At 39.7% G+C, this 25,125-nt stretch overlaps 1 protein-coding gene across 1 annotated transcript in view; it reads right to left on the reverse strand.

Annotated features, from left to right (window-relative positions):
* The window catches only part of wwox (WW domain containing oxidoreductase), a 153,000-nt gene extending 128,230 nt beyond the window's left edge, over nt 1-24,770 (reverse strand). The window contains exons 1-5 of the mRNA XM_015010830.2: nt 24,459-24,770; nt 23,178-23,242; nt 22,705-22,762; nt 22,331-22,500; nt 10,049-10,155 (exon numbers count right to left, since the gene is read on the reverse strand). Coding sequence (XP_014866316.2) covers nt 10,049-10,155; nt 22,331-22,500; nt 22,705-22,762; nt 23,178-23,242; nt 24,459-24,565 — 507 coding nt within the window. The 5' untranslated portion in view covers nt 24,566-24,770. The remainder of the gene's footprint in view (nt 1-10,048; nt 10,156-22,330; nt 22,501-22,704; nt 22,763-23,177; nt 23,243-24,458) is intronic.
* Between the last annotated feature and the right edge of the window lie 355 nt (nt 24,771-25,125).

Here is a 25,125-nt window from a genome sequence, read left to right on the forward strand (position 1 = left end):
TATCTGATCAAGATTTATTGATTTCCAAATGAGTCATTAGGTATAATCGAAAAAAAAAAAATCAAAACAGAAAAAGGAAATAAAAATCTAAATAAGAGTTCAGAATATTTTACAAGCTGCCACAGAGAATGGCTAAGAATTTCACAAAAGGAGCAGCTAAAATAAAACTTTCTATATCCTCCAAATACAATGAGAATTTATAAATTCCAAGTTCTGAAAGCAAATGTTATTGTTTGACAAAAATATTAACATTAACAAAGCATTTAAGACAGATTTTAATTTATGGTTGAGTCCACTAATTTCAGAACAGCCAAACACTTTTTACTTCTCCGGTGTTTTTCACTATCAAATTAAGAAAGTGAAATAAAAGGTGTTAAATCAAACAATGTATTTGGAGTTTGAATTGAAGCATAACAGTCTGGGAAAGGTTTAATTATGCTACAAACTACTATTATAATATGATAAGTCAGATATTGTTTATGAGAAGCAATCAGGGAGTGTGAGCGTTTATTTTTTTTTGTAGAAGTTTTATGTTACATATAATATAAAATTAAGTTTTTCATAGACAATTTTTTCTGACTTTGGAAAAAAAAGAATTGATTTTCAGTCCCTTTGTTGAAAGTTGAAAATAGTGTGATTCTTGTTTTTTTCTATCATAAACCCAAAGGGTGAGTTGGCCAGTGTGCAAAATACCATTTTAGTGTCAACAAAGGAATTTTTAAAGAGATATTAACTTAAAATCTGCTATGTAGTAAATTATCAATTTGATGACAGAGGATCAAGTTTTGTTTTTTTTGTTTGTTTTTTGGTTGACTCTAGCGGTCTTTATTTGAAAGTAGTTCGACAGGAAACTGGGCAACAAGAGAGGGGGAAGACATGCGGCAAATGTCGCCAGGCCGGGAATCAAACCTGCCACCACCGCCACGAGGACCAAGGCCTCAATACGTGGGTCGTGCTTTGCCCCTGCGCCACCACAGCACCATCAAGTTCTGTTTTTATTTTTGCTCAACTTATTCTAGAAAACAGGATCTTCACATTCAGTTTATCTAAGGTAGAAAGCTGTATTAGAACTGGATAGAAAAATGAGAGAAAATGGGCAAAATCCAAAGAAAAACATTAAAAGTGCATCATAAAGGCTGAAAACCTAAATAAAAAATTGCAAAAAAGAAAAAAAAAATCTTTAGAATGAATCTAAAGAAATTAAAAGTGGTTTCAAACTTCTGCTGTAACTATTCTTACTCTTGGGTTCTCTAACCAGATCCATGAGAGGACATCACTGTTGGAGCCCCTGAAAGTTTGAGACGACACTCTTCCACGTCACGGTCCACCGCAGAATTAATCAGTGCGGCTGCGCTGGTCTACATATATATAGCGCTGTGACTTAGGGAATTAGTGGTCAGAGGTTAAACTGTGTTCACTGGCTTACGGCACACTTTATTACACAGTTATTTGATATATTTACCAATCCCGAAACTCGCTCCGATATGGAGCTGGTTATCTAAAACCTCTACAGTAGCACACACACACTGACACACACTTCTCAGCTGGAGGACAGGAAATAATATTGCCCTGCGGCCCCCCAAACAGGCATGAACCCTAATAAATGCTTCACACTGAAAGAAACAGTGAGGTAGTTCCGACACCTCTGAGCCTCCCCCAGCGAATACATTCAGAGCTAAGCCTGGTCACAGGTCAGGAGAGCTTGTAGCTCTCTGTGGTAAAGGGAGCATAGCCGCTTGAACCTGTAATATGCTCCTCTCTCCCCAGATGCCACTTGTTGGGGTTTTAGTGCAGGGGAAATTACACCTGCTCCCTGTGTGTCGATGCGCGTCTCAGGCTGAAACCAGGGGCTGCGCAACTATAAACACAAACACATAAGCAGGCCTCTAGGCCTGCAAAGGAGCGCAGACAATTCGGTATTAAAGGTGGAGCTGGGGACGGTTTGTCAGCGAGTCGTGCGCGTTTATTTCAGAGCAACGCCGATGAACAAAACACTTTATGGGTTTGTGCTTCACACACCATTAAAACACAGGCTCCGCTTGGAAAATATGAGCAGAACAAACAGATTAACATTCCTCTTCTACATCTAGGAGTCCTGCAGGAGGGCTGGCACACAGGATAAAAAGAGAAACGGATCTGACCTGGCTTTTTCCGTCCAAATAGCAGGTGCGGGGTAAAAATAACTTGACACAGTGGCTTATTTATACTGTTGACACAAGATCAATGAAGCTGTGTAGGATTAGGACGCATTATTTCTGTACTGTAGGTCTGAGCATTTGCAAGTGAGCAGGCTTAATCATAGTTAAAATGGGGCAAGCTTTTTAATCAAAAAAAATAAATAAATCTTCTGCAAAAATAAACAACATGCAGCCTCCTCGGCGAGCCAATCACCAGGTGAAGGATGATCCTCGAAATGGGTTGAAAGAGAATGAAACTAATAAAAAGCCACTGTATCAACGTATCACAGTTAAGCATTAGTCACGTGAGGGCAACTATACGCCACAAGCCTGGTGTTCGCTAAATGAATCCTTCTCGTCCTCCGCCTGATTTATGGACCTGTAAAAACACACGTTGTTTTTAATCTACTGCTGCCTGAATCTGCCTCACTAATGAAATGTGGATGTGAACGTGTGGCATGTTTACACGCGTCCATGTGTGTGTGCGTGCGTGCCTGTGTGTATGTGTGTGTGTGTTTGATAATTATATATGGGCTGAAGTCTGATTCTGTGAACATGAATTTTCTCTGTGATAAATATGCATTTGGTTATGCAGGCCGATTAAGCTGTAAACCACAGTTACAAAACACACAGATATGCAAACATGGATGTGAAATTCACAAAAAAAAACATGAACACAACTCCCCAGACGCTCATCGCAGCTTCGCCCGGTGCACGACTGTTCGAAAGCCTGAGGCACTTCAACAAGAATCAATCTCATGAAATCCCTGACAAAAGAGCTGGTAAACGGAAGATAAGGGTCAGACATTGACACATTTAGGTGTGTCCAAAAGATGCAGTTAAAGTGTAACTATCCCGCCTGTGAAACCCTCCAACCACAGGAGGGCAGCACTAAGGCAGTTGTAGGCCAGATGTTGCCACACAAATTTCCATGAAAATATTACAGTTTGGACAGTAAGATACAGATAGGATTTTAAAGCACCAATTTATCGTTTATCTGCAAACAAAAGTTGATCTTGGGTTTAGTTACTCTTTAAGGTGTTCAAAAACTACAGCGGTAAGCAGTTATGGGCAGGATCAAACATTTGACTCCGCCTCCACAACGTTCCAGAAGTAACAATTTATAGCAGAATATCTGTAACAAACAAATCTGGAATTTACATCATACCAAGGTACTGGTACACCAGAATAACAGTGCATTTCTTTCCATTTTATGCATTCAAACAGGAACAAAGATTGAATAGAGGTTGTGCCCTTGGTTTAATGTGACACAAACTGTACTGTAGCAAAGTACTAAAAATGGGATGTTCCTGCAGCTTTCAAAAGGTTTTCTGTGCGCAGTCGTCATATGCGTCTCTTCACCTTTTAGAATGTGACCCCTAACAAACTCTTGCTAAGTGTTGGTAATAACATTTAATGCTCTGTGCCGTCCTCTTTGTCTGTCAGATGCTTCAGCAACTACCTGGTGTCAACATCGCTACACTCATCCCATCTGAATACTCTGTCATCCTTCTAGACACATTAGTTGCTTGCAAACTGCACTGCTTACAAACACATCACTATGCAGACTGTTTGTCAGTAAGTGCATCACCCATTATAAAACAATACAAAGGACATTAGACATTTTATTTTTCCCAGAGACACCAAAGAGAGAGTTAAGTCTAAGCTCATATGAACTTAGTCCGAGGCTCTGAGTACTTGTGCAAGGAGAGAATGGTATAATTGCAGATAAATGTTATAGCCTTGTTGCCAGATGGTTTTTGCAATCAACATGACTGTGTTTTCGTGTTTGGCAGACAGCAAGTAGCCTCAGTCTATTTGGCTGCAGCTTATTACAAGTGGCTCATCTCTTGATTTGAAACATTAGAGTGCATGCTGGACTTGTCTCTCTGTGGTCAGCACTTCTCAGACTTCAATAAAAACATTCTCTGCTGGCAGAGGGAAGAGGAGAGAACGAGCCAAAGAGATCCAGGCAACCTCTCACCTCTCCCATCATAAGAAGCCCCTGGTCCCAGGGCTACATGTACTCCTTTCACAAGGAGAAGCGAAAGAGAGAGGGATGAGGATCTGTCAGATTCAAACAACAAAGAGGTGCCGCCTCACACATCCTTCCTCGGCCTGTCCCCTTCAGTACCAGTGACATCATTTAAATCATTTAAATCCTTCCCAAACATGACCCATGGCGAGTGACCCATCATGCCAACGCTCGCACCTCCTTGTGAGACAGCTGCTGAACTGCTTATTTAGCAGAAAATATCAACGGACTAACTGTGTGATTTATTCAAAATTATTCCTCCACGGTGCTCCTTCACTCAGAGCGTTCGCCCATAGTTCATCGTGGTCCAGGCAATTAGGAGCAGGCCACACCTCTACAGGAGACAAAGCACCTGGCTGTAGCAGACAGACATAAGGAGGAGCGGAGGCGAGCGGCGAGCGGTTTTCCACGAAGGGCTGGAATAACTAAGCAGAGGAGCGAGGGAGAGGGAGAGAGTGAGGAATGCAAGCAAGGCACTTTAGGATTCATTTAGGTTCCCCATCTCCCTGGTCACTTTATTAGCAGTCTGGGAAGAGTGATACATGTCCCAAAGCTATGCAAAATGCATAATCAAGCATTTAAATAAACGCCATGTGGATGGGTGTGGGCACCGTGCACGTGCGTATGTGTGTGCACCCGGGCGTGCACGCGGACTTTTGTTGCACAATGACGTGCATGCTAAAAATGCTTACTACTGGAAAACTTCAAGGTGTTCAAGACTTACACTTTTGGACAAACGCTCTGTGCTACACTTAGCCTCGTTCAGTATTCCCACAAGCGGCATTGAAGCAGCCGCCCCCTGTAATGTAAAGAAATGTTTAGGAAAGTATCAGAGTCACTCTGTAAAGAATTCCTCATCCTTGTGTGGTTGCGTTTTGAAGAATATCACAGTCAGGTAAATCAGGTGTAAAAAAAAGAAAAACGGGGTGGGGGGATTTCCTCCTCAAATTGAAATCGCAATTGCACCCACTTTCAATCCATCTTTCCCCCTCTCTCAGTATCAAGATTAGATAGGAAACAGTTGAGGACATAGGAGCCTTTTTATTCCCAGTTCAACGACAGACTGCGCGTAGAAAACAAACAAGCAAATAAAGAGAGATGGGAAGGTCTCCCTGGAGAGGCAGACTCATGACACCAATATGCGAGGAAAGAGGCAGATTTTAAAAGTACCTTATTCTGCAAATAAGGGGAGAACCGGTGCTCCTTTGGTGATTTACAGGATGCGATTTGGAAGCAGACTGGCAGAAGGGAGGAAGGTGGCGAGGAAGCCACACTTGAAGCCTTGTTCATATGACAAAAGTGAAAGAAAATCTTATTAAAGATGTCAAAACATTTAAATTGGCAGTAAAATAACATTGGCAAAAAATAAGAAAAGTTTAAGTTACAATACTGTAAGACATAACAGGGATTAACAATGATCTAGTGGCACTATGGGCCTGCTCAGTGACCTGGGAAATAGGTTTCCTTTTTCTTGATGATTTTAGGGGGAAAAAAAAGAATAAAAAATGTCAGAACCAAAAGGTGAGTGGAGAGGACGCAAGTCATTGTGCAAGGGAAGTTACAGGAATGGTGGCAAAAAAAAAAAAAAAGAGCAGCATCCTGAAGCCTGGAGGGGTCACAACTAACCAGGTCAGCATTTCATACATGTCACTTCCTGTCGGCCTCAGCGAGAGGAGCGTGGCTGTGGTGCGGCGTGGCATGGTGGCCGGTGGGGAAGAGGGCCTGTCCGACTGACACATGAGGTTACACAGCAGGCAAATGGACAAAGGCACGGACACGAGTGACGCTCTGCTCTCCCGGTATTACTATTCGACTTTTCATGTCAAAATATAATTGTCCAGATTTATTCCATGCAGTTTTTTATACATTTTCAACATATAAATACTAATGTCGATTATAAATTTTAGGCAGAGTTTTCAGATGGCTGTGCAAATTTCAAGAATGAAAAAAAAAAAATCAGCTCAAATGAGGCATGAAAGATAACAGAATGATAATAGACATAATCATGTGCAAAGGTAAAAAAAATAAAATTCTTGAACTTAGTCACTTTCCCATGTTGGCCAAGATCAATAAACAAGTGGTATTATCTTATAAAGTATAACATCCCAAAATATAAACAGATACGCAATACCATAAACATGTCTGATAAAGAACAGCAAGTATTTTTCTCAGGATAAATGGCTGCCGCCTATCAGCTCCGTCTTGCTCTGCCTCTATGCCCTGTGTTAATGCTGCTGTTTGACATTGCAAGCAGCAGGCTCTTTTCTCCCCTCCCAGCAGCCTCGGTGGACGCCGAGCTTTAGCCTAATTGGTTCCAGAGCAGACCCTGACAGAACCCTCCTCAGCGGCATGCAGCCACATTAATACCCCCCGCCACAAACACAGACGCACACACAAACAACAAAAACAAGCACAGCAATCAGCGACTAACTCGCTAATTAACGCCCTTACAAAGCATCTCATTAGCATGTGCTGTACAATGGGGCAGTGGGGGAAATGAGCATTTTGGATTAGCAAAAAGGGAAGAAATTACAAAATAAGACAGTGGAACAACAGTGAATCTGTGCGCGTTGTATTCCACTCAGGGGGCCAAGGGCTTTGGTTGGCCCACAAAGCAGCACCCTGATTCTCTGGGGAATCCATTACAGCTCTCTGAGGAAGACATTGGAGGGAAGATAAGCATAATTTTAAAAGCAATCGGTAAAAAAACTAATCTCCGGCACGCAGGCAACGCTTTAGTTGTTAACCAGCAACTTAACCTGCTAGTGCTGTGAGTGGAATGGGAGATGGAAAGGTTAGGGGCCACGAGAGAAAGTAGGCAGTTACAGCAAAGGCCAAGAGCTGCAGAGATGAAAGGCTTGAATCCTAGTTAAAGCTAATATAAAGAGAGAGACGCCGGGATGTAAAACATGTTATGATTAATGTAGTTAATCAGTGTTTCAGGCTATACAAACATATGTATGTTTTGGCTTTAGTTTTGGTTTCACTGCTTCACACTGTGGTTTTCATGTTACTTCAATTAATATATATATATATACACACACACACACACACACACACAGAAACTTTTTAACCTCATGAAGGCAGTGAGAATCAGACCCCTTCTCTGTCTTTTCGAATTCCCCAACATCCTGCAGGAAAGGTCTGACCTGACAGCTGCAATGAGACAGCGACGGAGATCAAATACAATGTTATCTCTGTTAATTCTATGCAGAATTAATTAGTTTTAATCTGAAGAGCAGCAAGGATAACTCATAAAAACCGTGGAAAAAGGAGGGGGACATACAGCTCAGGTGGGAGAATTTGTAGAACGACCAACTACAACTTAAGTAGTCCACTCCACCGGTTTACGGTTTGCCACAGGCCACACAGGGGAAGCGTCAAACCTAAAAGAATGTCCTCTGGTCTGAGGAAACCAGAAATAAACTTTATCACTTGAAATCAAAAGGGCTGTTAGCGGAAGAACAAGCGCAGTGGTGGCAGCAATATGGGGTCGGGATGCTTTTCTTCAGGATGTAGGGATGCTGGTTGGAGCTGATGGGAAATACAGGCCAAACCCTGCTACATAAGAACAATTTAGCTCAAAGGCTTTTCATGTGTTGGAAGGGCCCAGTCAAATCCAAACCTAAATCTAATTGAGATTCAGTTACTAGAGTTTAGGACTGATGTTTGCAGACAGTGTTTATTCCGTCTGACTGACCGTGATAAATTTTAAGATGAGAAAAGGGCAAAGATTTGAATTTAGAATTTGCAAAGCCAATACAGAGATATCCCTAGGGCCTTACAGCGGTAACAACAGCAGAAGATATGTGCACGCTTCACTTTTTCAGACTTTTGTTTTTGTAAAAACTATGCATCATTTTCCCTTAATGCACTATTTTGTGTTGTTCTACCACATGGAACGTGCAAAAAAAAAAAAAAATTTCTGAAGTTAGTGGCTGTTACAAGACAAAATATGAATATTTTTGCAAAACACAATTATAAAAGAAGTTGTCAAAAATATAAACATTTAAATGTGTCAAATAAAAGAAAAACTTCTCATTTAGAAACTAGTCAAAGAGGTGCAACAATTGCTTTAAATATTCCCGGACGTTCCGTTAGCTGTTATTGTCTTGTGCTGTACTGAACACAGCGCTGTTTGCTGGGAAGAATGAGCCCTCTGACCCGCTCTTCCTAGCCGTTCTGACCTGCCCGTTATCCGTCACGAAACCCACTAACATACCACACTGTCAGAACACGGGGGCGGCGCTGTGCCACGCCGCCCTAAACTTCGAGTAAGCAATCACAGTCGCCTCCAAGAAGCGACGCAAGCGACAGTCAGACACAGAATAAGAGGAGAGCTTCACGTAATAGTAAGCAGGCAGTTAGAGGTCAAAGGTCGCCCGCAATCGGGACGCCGGCTTCACTTCTGGCAGCCAGAGTGGAACTCTGCGAGGGACCTGGAAGTAGATATGATGACCTTTTCTGCAGAGGACCCCTAAAATATACTCACTTATCAAAATGACCTTAACATAGGAGCATGGGAAGGTAAGCACAGGCCATCCATCACCTTAAAGATTAATCCTCCTCTCTATTCTTCTCCTGAATCTATTAATAATGTCGCCAAAGGGGCAGAATTTGTGGCCAAGATTTATTCTGATATTGTGACTTTAATTCATTAGCCTCTAACAGGGGGGATTCCTGAGAAGGAAGAGCGAAGGCAGCTTCAGAAATGCTAATTTAATGCTCTGAGAGCCAGACTCTTAATTCGATTGTTAAAATTTGTGAGAAATCTGCACGCGCAACATGCCAATTTACCACAAAATGGGAGATTATCATTTACGCTCAAGAGGTCACACTTACTTATGCCTTAAAAGCTGCTTCCATTTGTTAATTTAGCCACATTAAGTATCTGGGATGAATCTGTGGCAGGTGCAAAGCTTGAAAATCAATTGTAGCACAGAATCTGGTACCGAGAGCCTTTCCTCACTCATTTAAACAAAGCAGTGGATTTCACACTGCGGAGCAGCACTGACAGCCCCAGGGGCATACTTCAATTAGAGACTTTGGCGAGTTTAAACACTGTAGATCTACTCACGCTTAAAGGCGTTTGTCTCCCGCTCTACAACCCCGCCCCCTCCCCCCCCACTACCCTTTTTTTCTCCTCCTTCTCAGCCTTTCTTCTCATATCTGTGCCAAGCACTCACTCTCCTCCATCTTCAAGTCCTGCTCTCTGTAATCAACCCTGCACTAATAGCTTATTCTTTCTGCTCCAGCACCCACATTTCGCTTGTTTATTTTCCCAAACTCGTAAATCTGGGCACATGTCACAAGTGCAGCGATATTAGAGCAATAATCTCAGGTAATTATCAGATGCCCTTTCACATTTACTCCCTCCCTCCCTCCGCCTCCCTCCATCCCTTTAACTCTTGCGCTGCGGAGACACAGAGGAATCAGCATTGCTCCAGAGAGCTGTGTTTGTCTGAACTTAACCTTTAGTAAGTTTTTTTTCATTCATTCCAAATTTATTTTCTCATTCAAGCAATTTATATAACTCTAAATGATTATTTTTGCAGAAAGAAGAATTCTGTTAACATCTCAAGAGCTTTAGTCAGCAAACGCTGTCAGATTTCTAAACTTTAGGTCAGTTTTCCGATTTGCCTGATTTTGCTCCAGATCAGAAGTGTTTACTAAGCCGATAACTAAGCCTTCATTGTGAAGCATTTCCGGTCATTCAAAAATATTAAAATAGTTAAATAAACTGGTCCCCATCTCACAGCTCATGTCTGCTTAAAGGTTTCTATAAAGGTAATATAGTCAAATCACAAGACTCGTTGACAGATGCTGTCCTACTCACCCACTCCTGCTGTATGAGGGTAACGGCCTTGCTGGCCCGGGACAGGTTTCGACACGCCAGGATCACATGAGCTCCGTGAAGGGCAAAAGACCTGGCCGTCTCAAAGCCTGAGACAGAAGAGAGGAGACAAAAGTAGGAGGTAGTAAGAAAAAAAAAAAAAAAAGATTTGAAAAGCGAGCATTTCTTCAAAGATTAGTTTCATTTTGAAAATATCTTTGATTCTACGCGGCTGAATCTAATGAGGTGGTGGAGGGGTGTGTGGGTGCAAACTAAAGTCTTCATCAATTTTCCATATAATTTATTTTATTGAGTAGCTCAGTGGTCTAGCAGTGGGAGTTAATCATTTCTCTCTGAAGTGATGAAACTGATTGAATCATTGTGGCTCAAGACTTCTCCCTCTCATCTCAGATCAGGTTTTGATTCTGGCCCCGGGAACCCGTCGCTGCTCGCACCGGGATACGAGGGGGTGGGAGGGAGGGGGGGGGGTAAATCAGCTGTTAATTATGTTAATAATTACGCAGTGATGGCAGTAATTAAGAAAAAAATGGTTTATAATGAGAGAAGGCAAATGAAAACAGACATGCCGTTCAAACTAAATCACAGTGTGATATTCCAGCACATCAAACGGGGCTCTGATAAGTGCGTTTCTCCCATGAAACGAGGGTCTGCAGATACCCGCAGAATTTATCAGTCCGACTCCGCTTCATGGCTCCATCCAAATCATGTAGCCATGATAAAACTGACAAAAACTGGAGATAGAGAGAGAGAAGTTCATTTCTAAATTACAAGTCTAAATGGGTCATTTCATCCCGTAGGTTGAATTAATTTATGAGATCAACTTTTTCCCCTCGCCATATTTTTATTTCCTTTTGACATTTACTATCTCTCACGACATCGAGGAGAAGTTTTGGCAGCACTAAGTCAGTCTAAACACAAACTGCTACACATTTATGTATGCTTAATAAGGGTGAGGCTCCTGACTGACAAACTGAGGGCCAGCGCAGGAGCCAGAGTGCATCAGAGGGTGAATTAATATGAACTGTAATTAGATTATATGTCTTAATCTGATTTTCATTAAGAGCAAAACTGGGAGGCCTAATTGTTAGAAGAGTGTTAAGGACTAATATCTATTAAAACTCAAAATTGGAATAGGACTGGAATCCCTCTCTGACAAGTGAAGCATGGAAATGAAATTATGTGACACCTTATTAGGTGTAATGGAGGGGACTGTGACTGAGAACAGAGATCGCTTCAGCGGTAAGAAATGGAAATAAAAATAAAAACAATGTGGCCAAAAAATATTTAAAAAAAAAAAATGCAGACAGGGTAAAATGTGGCTTTATATTTGTAGGAGTAGCACCAAGAAGCTTTATTCTCAGAATTTTTATTTTACTCATTTCCAACCAGGCTCAGTTCAAGTAAAATAAGAGCAAATTCTTACGTCTTCAGCCACAGAAGCTCTCAATGTTCAGAAGCACCAAACAATAGCAATTAGGCAGACATGCTTCAGCTTTTCAGGCATTAGTAAAGGAACAACTATTACCCTCTCTAACAGAAATACACTTCGTAAAGATACACAACCTTCCAACGTATTATTTTTGAAATTTTGGACAACTTTTGAGCGATATGTTTGAAAACATTCAGACATATCTGGAGACAGAGGGAGGACATACAAATGCTTTTATCCTGGCCAAACGTGGAGCCAACCACCTGGAAAAACAACAATACTTTTTCCTGCTAATCATCTTTCCATTGGAAAAATAACATTAAAACATTCCAGCATTATAACACGTGGATAGAACCAATTAAATCTCTCAGACCTGGATGGGTAAATACATTTTCTGTGTTATTTATTTATTTTATTATTATTGGTCTGATGTAATAGCTTGACCTAAAATACTACATTTAAAATTTTCGATTCAGGTATAAAGAGTATTTTTCAGAAGGGGAAAGCTTTGTTTTCTTCAAAATTATAGATTGTATGCATTCATATCTACAAAATTTACTTTATCAGGCTATTTCTCAAACACAGCCATAAACAAAACAGATGTTGGTTTGTTGTTTGTTTTTTTTATGATCACATCTACCTTCAACTCAAGAGCGCTGAACATCCACAGGGGGAAAAAAATTATTAATTTAGCTCAATTTACATCAATTATCTTAAAAGTTCTAAAACTTCTACTTTCTTTTCAGAAATACAGAATTAGATTATTTCTTAAATTAAAAAAATGAGAGATCACCATAGAGCCCTATAAATAATTTGTTTTAAAGCAGAAAGCTGGAGATTAATAGGATATATCACGTACCAGTTGAAGGATATGTCTGGTCTTGTTTAGTAGTCTTTACGCAACATTTTATAGAACAAATTTTAAAAACACGGCATGATTTTTTTAGCCTGTATAAATTGGACAAGAGTAGTTGCTTCTGGTAAACAACAACCGTTCACACTCACTTGTTGTGTGTACAAACCATGAAAGTGAAATTAATCGACACCAGTGTTTTCCATAATGGAGGACAAATTAGAATATGGCAGCGACAACGCCAGCCGCACCGGAGCCATGTATTTGCGATGACAAATAACAAGGGCTCGACATTAATTGTGAAATAACGAGAGCGGCGTTGCTGTAACAGGGACTCTCCGCCCCTTTGCCCATGTTACCGGTGGAGAGGGCTCGCAGTGAAATTAGTTCTTGGTCAGGTGTACAACGAAAGGATCCTGTTCAGGCATTGTACGCTCATGGTGCTACATGACAAGAGGTCAGGCGCCGGGTTTCTCCCACGCTCGTGGATCGACAGACGCCGTGAGCCGTTTTTGCGACACGCGGCAGGCCTCCCGGAATGCCGGCGCCGGTCCAGATTTGTTTTTGTCTAATTAGACACAAACGGAGCAACCCCAAACACGTGGCCTTAAGAAGCCAAGGAGACCAAATGGAGAGCCTCTGATTGTGTGCTTGCTCGCTGTGGGGCTTCACGAGGTAACAGAAATACAGTCAATGGCTCGGCTGTTGTTGAAATTGTGTTTTACTGTAATATATAAAAAGCATAAAAATGTGTAAAATGTCCATTAAGCAGTGAATGCTCTTCATGGTACATTAGGATCCTGGCCCCACTGATATCCCACAATAATGAGTGTGATTTAGTGATTTCACGCTTTGTTTGTCCTCCCTGGCCCGCCGCCCCCCTCCGGATCCCCTGCCCCCCACCCTCCACTCGTACACAGGTGTATTGGCTCCATGTAATGAGATCATTACCAGCATCGTCGGCGAACGTGTTTATTTGGCAAACGGAGCAGCCGGCTCCTTCTCTCTCCTGATCTGCAACCAAAGAGGCATTTAACTAAAATAAGCTCTGCAGTACAATTGGGCAATCAGAAGTCAATTCAAATCATTACAAGGCCTGAGGGGCAAACACGTCGAGTTCCTACAATCCTCCTCCGCCAGAGCTGAAGTTGTGCTTGGGAAAACACAGGAGCAGCGCAGTTAATGAACTGACTGCAGGACTGTGCAGAAATGTTGGGTCACAATGGAAAGACTGAAGTAAGGGGGGTGGGGGGTGAACATAAAACTGATGAAAAACATTAGAGAAGCCCAAAAATATTTAATGAAATTGTACATAACATTTAAATATGGTTTGCTGCCCATGTGGTTTGCTTCTGGTGGGTTATTCCACAACAGCTGAGTTAAATGCAGGCACACCTGCTGATTTATTTGAAACACACTACTTGCTGGTAGGACATCATAAATAAAAACAAATAAAATGTACGTTCTTAACAAGACCCATTGTTTTGTAGTGTAGAGAGAAGGATTTTAACTTTCACCACGGCTAGAACCTTCAGCTGGATTCAGAAAAGATGATCTGGAGACAATCAAAAATAAAATCACAGAAGGCTCTTGAGGCGGATGAGACGAGTGTGTACTTGCAGATGTAAACAATCAACCCGGTTACCGAGTGTGTAAACACTGGTGTTAGAGAACAGTGGTGTATTTATTTCCTGCAGATCAGCTCCAAGTCATGCACATGCAGGCTGTAGACACCTTGTTTTGTTTTGTTTTGTTGCTTTTTTTTTTAAATGTCTTTCTTTGCTTAATGTAATTGAACTACATGGGGAAAGTAATACAACGTTCTGAAGTTGTATTAAGAGGTTGAATTTTCAAACAACCAAGTAACTCCAAATACGACTCCCAACAGCTGATTGAGTGATATTTGCACCTGTTCCATTGGCTGTTGTGAGTTCTTTTGGGGGTTTTTTACCCAAGAAGCACAGAAAAACCCAACTCTCTGACTCTTTCTGACTTTTAAGATCCCCTCTAATTCCCCTCCACTGGTCCAAGAGGAGGAAGATGTCACCCCAAAAGTGGAATGTATGGTTGGTAATTACAGCCCAAGGTTGAGCTGTTCCAGGCGAGAGCACTGGAGTGCTTCCATTACCCCTCCTTGTCCCCTCCTGCCTCCTTCCTGCACCCCCCTTCTCTCCTATGTTGTCATCTGACTGGGGACCCATCCTCCTCCCTCCTCTTTCTCTGACCCTCTGTGTCAACCTCTAGCTCCCCACAAAGTCTCTCATCATGGCCTTGCACACCACACTGGACACCGTCGGTCCGCGGGTCTCAAATAGAGAGAAAGTGACGGTGGCAAAGTTAGACGAAAGCAAACTGGATCCCACCTGTGCAGCCCCTCGAAGGCTATTCAAGCACCTAGATCTGTTGAGCACCGTCATCAAAAATCCCCCCAATCATGTAACTTTCATCCCCTCATCATGTACAGACTATAAACCCAGTAGATCTATAAACTACTTGACTACACACAATAACTTCACACTCCGTTTTATTTTACCTACAGCCTTTAATCACATATATGTATTCTATCCTCTCCTACTAACCACTTCCCTTCTGCTATATTAGAGCTTTAATTATTATTACTATTGAGGAGCTCTGTGCCAGCAGCATGATGTGTTTTCCACGTTGGTCTTCATAGCAAATTTGATCTAAATCTAATTAAGTTGAACAATTTGACTAACCAAACCTGTTTTCATTATGCTGCCAATAAACACATTCGTCAAAAAGGCCATGAAAAAAATAAAATAGAATAAAATACGAGCACTGATTTGCTGGTGATTCTGAAAAGACACAGCTGGTCAGTGTCAAGCATTACTTAAGTATTTACACCCTTTTACATTTTTCCAAGTTTTGTTGTTTTACAATGACAAAACAGTGTATTCTATTTGGATTTCACAACACGGATTAACACAAAGTGGTGAATAATTGAAGTAGAGCGGAAATGATACATGGATTTCAAGATGTTTTGTTATTAATCTGAAAAATGTCTGAGTGACCTGAGTCAATGCATTGGAGAATCACCTTCTGCTCCAGTTGCAGGTCTTATCTTTTTTCCAGCTTCCCACATCAATAGACTGAAGACTGGGTGACTGAAATTGTTACCCAAAATAGCTAAAGGTCAGATTGGACATAGAGTCTATGTCAGAAAGATCTGTCAGTTCTTGCTAAGGATCCTGATTGGGCCATTTGAACACATGCATACGGTTTGAGTGAAGCCGTTTTAGAGTAGCTCTGGGTGTATTTTTAGTGAATTCCCACTACTTGAAGGGAAACTTCTGCCCCAGTCTCAAGTCTTTTACAGCCAATATAACAGGCTGGGATTTTACCAGAATTGTCCTGTACCTGGTTCCCTCAGTGTTCCCATCAACATAATGATGATTTTCCCCATCTCTGCTGAAGAAAACCTATTTCATCATGCAGTATTGCTCTTCCAGATCATTTTACAAGTAACCCTGAAAGTTTGGCTATGGTCTTTCACATGTTTGCAAAGTCTATTTCCTGGCTTTTTACAAACTCAAGAGGATTTCTTAAGGCCTTTTTGTGAGCATTGCATTGCTACTTCCCAATGTTAAATGAAGGTCAGATCTGTAAATAGTACAACAAAGAGTTCTGCCGACAAATCCTGCCACTCGAGGTGTGGAGCTTTGCAGCTCCTCCAGAGTTACCATCAGCCAACGCTCTCCACAGTTTGCAGTTTTCTCATAATCTTTCAATTTCAAGATAATGGATTAAACTGAGTGAAATATTTAAAGCTTAAGCTATTATTTAACTACGTCACTCAGCTTTTAGCTTCTCCAGAACTTTCTACCTGACTTGTCCTGCGTTCCAAGGTCCTCATGCTGAAGTGTTTCTCTAACGTTCTCACAGAACTAAAAAAAAAATAATAATCCCAACAAGTAGATTGTTATTAATTAACATGTGTAGGTCATTGGTTGGACTGATTTTACTTATGGGTATCAGAAAAAAAGAGGCTGAAGAGTAGTGCTGCATTTTGAGTTGACTTATCACTTGAAATCCATTCAAATCTGCGACTGTAACGTGACAAACTGTGAAAAAGTTCAGGGGGTACGAATACTTCAGCAAGAGACTGCATGTCTCAGTGGGTGCCCACACACAAAATCACTCAAGTCAGTCTGGATGTCATCTGAACTAAAAAGAGCCACTCGGAGGCCCAGACATCTTCTCCAGGAACATCTTTTTATCCATCTAATTCCTCCCACTATGAATAATGCAGTTCCCTCCTTACCGAGGCTCGGGTTTAACGCGTCGCTGCGCGCCTCTTTAAGGGGGTACTTATTCATAAACAGCAGTGCAGTAAATACCAGAGCTTTGCAGCCAATTTAATGGCAGTTATGCCTAACAAATCTGCCTCAATCTAATGATCAGCCACAAAGCTCGGCTGCGGGTTTAATCTGCGAGCGGAGGCTCCCACAGCTCCGCGACTCACTGAATACGCTTAGGGATCTCTCCATCCAGAGAGCGGAGAGCGCCGGCCCTGACACTTAATCCACACGGCACAACAGTGGGATCAGCGCAAATACATGAACAACGTTAGTCTTTCATGAATAAAAATAAAGTCCTAAAACACTGCGGAGGCGATGCATTAAGATACATAAAACATCATGAGGTGCTCTTTCTGCAAATCCCCCTCCGTCGGGGTGTTTTCTGCCTGTTATTCCAGCACTGACCACACACCTTTGAAAGAATAACAAGAGGATTTCAATGTATACATTCGTACCGAGTAGAGCTTTTGCAGCAGAAGGTAATTCTGTAAGAAAGTAGCTTTAGTAGAGAGTCAGGTTAGGATCATAAGAAGCAAAAAGACACTAAAATAAAAATAGGAATCAGACAGATTTGCCTTCATTTACTCTGATTGGGAATCAGCAGGTCAAATGCTGAGAGATTTACTCTTTTTTTTTTTATTCAGTAAATGAACCCATTAATGAACAACCACTATTTTGTGGCAGTAAATGCAACAGACAACACCATGCAATTTAACACACTTTTTGGAGTGCACTGAAAATCAGGTAAAGGTTTGGGGAAAATGTTTTGCTGTATAAACTGAGATAATCTTGTTATTCGTTCAATTTCAGTTAGATTCCAAGCTAATCGTCAAGGAAACTATAGTTCTTTTTTTTTTCTTTTTTTTACGTTTGGCATTATATACATCAATATATATGTTTTTTTCTTTTTTTAAAGTTGAAATAAATGGAAATTTGCATTTCAGATCTTAAAGGAAAACAGAAAATTGGAATTTTCCGAATTTTCTTTGGTGAAATCTAGTCACTGATTAGCAGTTATAACACTAAAAAAGATGTATTTCATTATTTAGATAAAACAAAAAAAAACATTTTTATCTCAGTTTAATAAAAAAAAATTGATACATTTATGGGGTATATTCTTTGATACATAACAAGGGATCGTCTCATCCCTTGTTATGTTTTCTACATTTTCTTAAAGTTAGGAGCTCTGCAGAACCCTGCAGTGGTTTTTTTTTTGTTTGTTTGTTTGTTTGTTTTCTGTTATGTCACATAATCCCTAATCAAATTTAAATTGTTGGGGCATCACATAGCTCAGTGGGAGATCACCATGTACTGAGGCTACAGACCTCAACGCAGTTGTCCCCTGCTCAGCTTCCACCCTCGGACCATTTGCTGCATGTCTCCTGGTTCTCTCTCCCCACTTTTCTTCCTGTCCATCTACTAATGAATAAAGGAAGCTAGAGCCGCAAATAAAACTTTTTTTTTTTTTAATTTAACTTGTCAGGTCAGACTTTAAAAAATAACAGTCATTTTCTTGGGGGGTTGGAAAAGCCTCACTTGTGAATTGCTAACAAGGACACATAAGTTGAAACAATATTACAATCAGTGACAGCTAAAACAAAGTTGTTCACATTCTTACCACTAATAAGAATGTGAAAAGTTTATTCAAAGGCCAAAAAAAACTTTTTTGTTGTTGTTTGTTTTAGGATAAATAAACAAATAGCTATATATTTGTTTTCTGTATCTATTGTGCTGGATCAGGAGCTAAAAAAAAAAAAAAAAGCACATTCAAGGCAGTTGTGCCTGTCTGAATAATCTGTCTGGGTGAGACAGGGGTCAACGTGTTATTTCTGACCACTATTAAACATACATTGTGTTGACAACATGGCAACTGGCTGACTGATGATGTACCTCAGGTTGTGGGATACGTAAACCCACATATATTTCCCAAAAGAGCTGTCAGGGGGCACATGTGACTGACTGCATGTGCTAACAGATGACAATACAAATACAGTCTCGCTTTAACGGAGATCATATTTTAGGGTATAGATCATAATAAATCCGCTGCTTCATACATGGTATTCATTCTATATTTTTCACAAAAAGAAGTATTTTGTCTCTGAAACCGGAGGGGCCTGGAGATTTCATGAGAAAGGTCCTTTAAGTATAAATGCTCCATGGACCTCTGGCCAGTAAATAACCTGAGTTAGCTGATAGCAGGGAATTAGAGCCAGAGCAGGAGTGCGTAATGGGGATGGATAGGAGGCTCAGGCTTGGGTCACAGCCGTTTAGGAATCAATGCAGAGGTACAGGTGAACCACCACAGGTCTATGCGAGAGAGAAAACCTTTGGGAAGGACAGGGAGAGAGAGAGAGAGAGAGAGAGGAGGGATGGGGGACAAACTACGATCATTCATTCCCATTATCACAATTAAAAATCACCACTCAGGTCGCTACAGGTTTTTAATTTGCAACAGAAAGCAAGAGAGAGGAAGACTAATGTTGCAAACACCGCCAAGACGAGATGCATTATCGTCTCGCCTCCCACCGACGGGCACGCCGGAGCTTCCAGGCTTCTCACCAACCCGTGGTATTTCACGCATAAATAAATTAATGTGTGCACTTTTCATGTTCGCATGCATTAAGAGTAAAATTAAGGAGCTCAAATGTAAATTTTTCTAATTAAATAATATCCTACCATTACTAATAATAAAAATGTCACCCTTCCTGTGGAAGACGTGAGCACTGGGGAACGTGGAAATAGCTTTGACACGTGCTTTAAAACACTATTGATGCTATTAAAATGCTAAGTGGGTCCAAGCAATTGGCATAACCACATTTCACTTTAGGAACGTCAAAGGACGACGCAACAAGAAGCAATTACTACAAGAATATTGTTAATTACGGCCGCTGCATTTTTAATAAGGGGCAGAGTAAAACAAAGGTTATGTTAATATGAGTTTATTAAGAATTCATACACTATGAAAATGTCTGTGGGGTGTAGCTACCTGAGACAGTCTGGAGGAAATCTGTTTTTTTTTTGTTTTTTTACCCCACATAAACACCTTTATTTTTACCAAATGCTTCACAGTAAATGCTAAATGTGGGTTCTATGTTTCATTATTATGTTTTTAATCATGACAAAGTAATGAAAGAAACACATGAGAAGGAATTTCTCGTGATAATGGTTTAAAAGCCGAACAGCAGTCCTCCTGTGCCCTCTTGTGGTAAAACTGTGAACATCCATCCTCTTTCTTTCTATGCAGTTCCAGCAAAAGATAATTACAGGTGGGAATGTTGGACCTTTTGCAGTTAGTTGTAGATGATATTGGTATTGAAAGTATATGGCGGTTAGCTTCACACCCTCTACAGTTCCACTAAATATTTCCTGAATGGTGGGGTTCAGCTTGCATGCATGCAGCCGTCTTAAAAAAGTTATTTTAGGAGTGCCACTGTTTTAAAAGGAATATGTATATTTTATATGTTTTAATATCTCATCAATGCTTCTGGTTTCTTCATTATCCATACTATTTAGATGAAATATGAAAAAGTATCACTGTCAAAATTATATTTTGTAAAAACACATATTGATTTTGGCACCACAAAGTGAAAACTAGTATGAAATGACTGATTCTAAAGTCATCTTTTATTTTAGCAAAAAAATAAAAATGTTACCGTGAATAATAAAAACTAATAATAATTTAAAAAAAACAAATGATTATACCAATAACAGATGTGCTGGATAGTTAGCTGTCCATCAAGGACAATACCTTTTTTCATGTTTGCAAGGTTGGATTTTTAAAAAAAAAATTAATCATATACGTTACGTCAAGTTTAGTCAACCCTTACAAAATTTTATTAACTGAATGTTGACTAAATACACTTCTTAACTAAATTATACAACAAATATTAAGTTAACAGACTGACTAAACGGAAACACAACACACTTGAGATAAACATTTCCATTTAATTTCAGGCTGTACTACAGTTTATAAGAATAGTGCAATAAATCTTAGTAAATTCTGTCTATAAAATAAGGATTAAATAATACAAAATTTAAAAAAAAAGGATTAAATAAGACAAAAACGCTGATTTTTTTTCTATTTAACACCAGCCCGGTTATTGCACCATCCTAAGGTCGGGTTTGTCACACCTAGTCTTACAATTTTTCTTCCAAAAAAACTGAAGAAAACATTTTGTTATGAATAATGAGCTCCACAGACAAAAAAAAGAAAACAGACATTTTAACAATAAATAAATAAATAGATCTACTGTTTAAGTTCCACCCAACTCAATAGACACGTTATGTCTGTTGAGATTATATTACCGGTACACACAACTGGCCTCCATTTACTAAGTAAGTGATGGTAACTGGTTGGACTGGATTTCTACTTATCAAAGTAAGAGTGCTTCATTTCAACTGCATATTGCACTTTTTAGATTTAGATATGTAAAGGGAATTGAAAACAATTCTGCTCTACCTTATCATGATCTAGCACATGAAATCCCAGTAAAATACACAGAGAATTGAGCCTGTGCTGTGAAGTTTGAAAATGTTTAAAGAGTGCGAGTGTCTAATTTTGAGAGGTCGGCACTGTGGCAGGATACAGCAGAGCCGAGAGTGAGAGTAAGCAAACTTCACTGCTTTAAAAAAGTATTTTTAGTACCGTGTACAGACACTGTGTCTGAAGGTGGAACAAACTCCAAGGGCACCACTCTCTTACCATAGGAAGTCATTTTATCTCTTCCAAAGAAGATTTTTCAGAATATTTTACACCTAAAAAAAAAAAAAACACTACTAAGTCCATCCTTCTGTGATAAACGCTTGTCCCAAATGGACGTATTTGGTTCAAATCAGGAACCACACCTACAAATGCAGTTTCTGGATGAGTAAATATAAAATTGACCTTTTTTCCAAATAAGTCTTAAGTGATTTTCTTTAAAACAACAGATGAATATATCCCAATGTGGATCATCTGTTTTCCATGAAATTACTAAAGACTCTATGCAAAGATTAAAACAGGAGCATCGAGTCGATGAAGTCTTTGTTCAGCGAAGGCCCCTGAGCAGCTGTAAATCTATATATTATATCTCTGCCCTGCAGCAGCGCATAATAGACACGCACAGCAATTACACTGCTGTGATTTTCCTATGGACAACGAATTTGAATATAAAGACAATTAACGATTTTATGTTTATTTGATCTCCCTCACGCTGTCATTATCTAGCTCGCACAAAGCTGCAAGTGTGAACAAATGGCCAGAGCTTGTGCTAATCTAAACTAAAGCAAAAGGGAAATACATTTGTTTCCAGGCCATTATATGGTGAGCCGTGCATTCGCTGGGTACAAATGGATACCATTTATTACAGTTAACAATGACATCCAATTCAGCCCTACTAATGAACTTCAATGCAGTCATGTTCGGTATTAAGGAGTGATTTGTTGAGTCTAAGTGTATCATTTTGAAGGCTAATGTTGATGAATGTCTGCTTGCGGAAGGATGGGGACATAAAGGGGAGAAGAGTCACTGTGTTAGAGCATCCTCTTATTGAGGTGCACTGTCGCCACCTGGTGGAAATATTGTGGTAACGCAGCTGTTTTTTTGTTGTTTTTTTTAGTTTCAGAAACAACTGCCAGCATATAAAAATTGTTATTAAAGAAATAAAACAGATACTGGGACTTACCAATACCAGAGTTGCCTCCAGTGATGAGGACCACTTTGTCAGAAAGGTCACGACCCTGAAGAATTTCCAACGCAGCAGTGTTTCCATCGTAACGCTTCGGCTTCATCATCACGTCCTCCACTGTAAACGCCTGCCGGGGGTCAAAATAGGTGGTTCGCTTGTTGATGTGACTGAAAGAGACAGAAATTCACAGGATTCATTGGAACATGCAATGAATCCACAGTGAGTATGGAAAAGTGTTCATACTCACTAAGTCACTGTACAATGCAAACTTTATCCTATTCCATTGGGGATATTAGATACAATTGAAGGAAAGTGACACATAGGTTCTATTTCGACAAAAAGGTTTTTTTTCCCCCAACTTGTTTACTTACTCAACATAAATTTTCTGTCCTTTTTCATCAGTCTCCTGTTCCCAGCCATATGGTAAATCTGCAAAAGAAAAATACATGTGTGTTTGGTTACAGGATAATAAATATCAACATCTGTACACCTTCTTAGCAAGCTTCCTACACGCAAATGTATAAGAATTCAACACAATGACAGCAAATGTGAGCACTGACGCAACTTTATTTGATCTCATACATGTTCACAAAAATAATTGTCTTACGCTATGTGCTATAAATCTGTGGAACATGCTAGATGACTTGTAAAATATGGGTTGGGAAACCACCGGGGGTCACACATCAATGGGTGAGGTCATCTTTAGACATCAAAGTAAATAATGAACAATATTTCTATTAACATAAAAGCAATTCAGTTTGCATTATTATTATTAACTTGTAGCTTGAGTAAGAAGGTGAACAATTTGGAAATCTCAGTATTAAATATATCACTCCAGACAAACCTCCAGCACAACGTTTTTTCTTTCCTGTCTTAGGATGCTCCCACTGTGTCTTCATTTCTTCATGGCTGTTGGCACAAGGGGAAACAATAAGGACCACATAACCCAGCATGCCACCTCTCTCGACAGTATTTAGTGTGATAATATATCACATCAAGTGTTAATGAATTAAACTGAGCTAAAAGAAGGAATTTAATCTACAGACTTCTTAAGATGAAATGTTGAACGTTAACTCAATATTTAAAAAGTACTGTTAGTTTAAGAAAAAAAAAAGTGATTCTGAAACTGTTAAGAAATGCAAGGTTATTGTGGTGTAGGACAAATGAGGCTTCACACCTTTAATGAGAGCTGTGACCTAAATTCAACGAATAAACAAATGATTTGTTAGAAACACAAAAAATGTCAATGTTAGGTTGCAAAGTGTCAGCGTCTTTGCAACCTGGTCGTAATGTTGTCTACACCAACACCTCATCGTCAATCTTTTCCAGTAGGAATCTACAGCATCTTCTCTCTGAAACATTCCTGGCCTCCAAAGATCTCCACACATATCTATACATAGTTTGAGATCTATACAAATAATTTAGAATAATATTCTAAACTGAATGTACTTGCTACGTTTTTTTTTTACCTTACATTGACATTTTAGACATGTGACTGTTACCCAACAAAATGCCCTCAGTAAGCCGAACACATAAATTTATACTTTTATAGATTTAAGAGAAAATCCCTCTTCTTGCATCATTATTCTATTAATAAAGGTAATACAATTGGATCCTTTTGTCTCAATTGACTCGAAATATCTCTAAACAACTGAATTTGTCTTTCTTATAGACACAGGAAAGGTGTTGTAGTTCTCAAATCAAACCCTGATTAGGCTTTCTTATCTATAGTCCCCTGATGATGACATCACAGATTTTCTGGCAGATTTACAATGCAGTAAAAATTTGTATCATCCCATTTGTATCTTTTTTGGGGGAAGATACTCTATATGTTTTATAAGAGCACATAAAACAAATCATAATCTCTGACAAGGACAACCTGAGTGAATACAAAAAAAAACAAAAAAACAGTTTTTTAAACGATGATTACTTATTAAGTGAAAAAGTTGTCCACACAGATTTACATCCAGACATTAAGGCCACCCCCAAACTATGTGAGCTCCCTTTGTTTTATTTAAGCTTGAATATCTGCAGCTAAAGCCAGTAGTTTATTTTAACACATAACACTGACGTCTGAGTCCTGCAGGGATAGTCTGACAGCGCACATCCAGAGGTTCCCACTCACTTTGCATAGTAAACCCAACCGTCTTTGGTGGACCTCTCTTCCCATCCAGGCGGTAACTCATCTTCACTGTCCGTATCGTCCATACCAGCGTATTTCAGAGCTGCCATTGCTCAAGCTTTCCACAGACACGGCGCTGTTTCGCGGACAAGCACAATAACAGCTACAAAGATAGCTGCTCTGGGAGATTAAAAACGCTATCAGAAAAATGCTCACCCGGCACTTCCGCAACAACACGTTGACGACAGCCGAAGTGCCTTCTGGGATATTGAGGAAATTAATCTGTGCCGTATGCGTTGTAAAAAAAACAAAAAAAAAAAAACAATTTAATGCGGACACAAAGGTGTCAGAAGTGTATGGTGTTAAATTTGTTTCACAATTATTCAATAAAAAAAAAACCTTATATGAAATTAAAAAAAAATAAAATTGTGATCAAAATTTTTAACGTCAAAAAAATTTAATTAAAATTAAAATCTTTGCAAATAACTTTTTCACTTTATGAAATAAAAATTGGTGATTTAAAAAAAAGTTAAAGTTTTGATCAAGATTTTATTTTATTTTATTTTATTGACATTAGATTTTTTTGATTGAATAATTGTGAAAGAAATTTAACTCCATACCTTTCGTCCGATGACAGCTGGATGTAGCTTGTAACCATGCAAGGATAAGC

The sequence above is a fragment of the Poecilia mexicana genome, unplaced genomic scaffold, assembly GCF_051168715.1.
Source record: "Poecilia mexicana isolate PSO_F unplaced genomic scaffold, ASM5116871v1 scaffold_6, whole genome shotgun sequence".
Taxonomy (NCBI): Eukaryota; Metazoa; Chordata; class Actinopteri; order Cyprinodontiformes; family Poeciliidae; genus Poecilia; species Poecilia mexicana.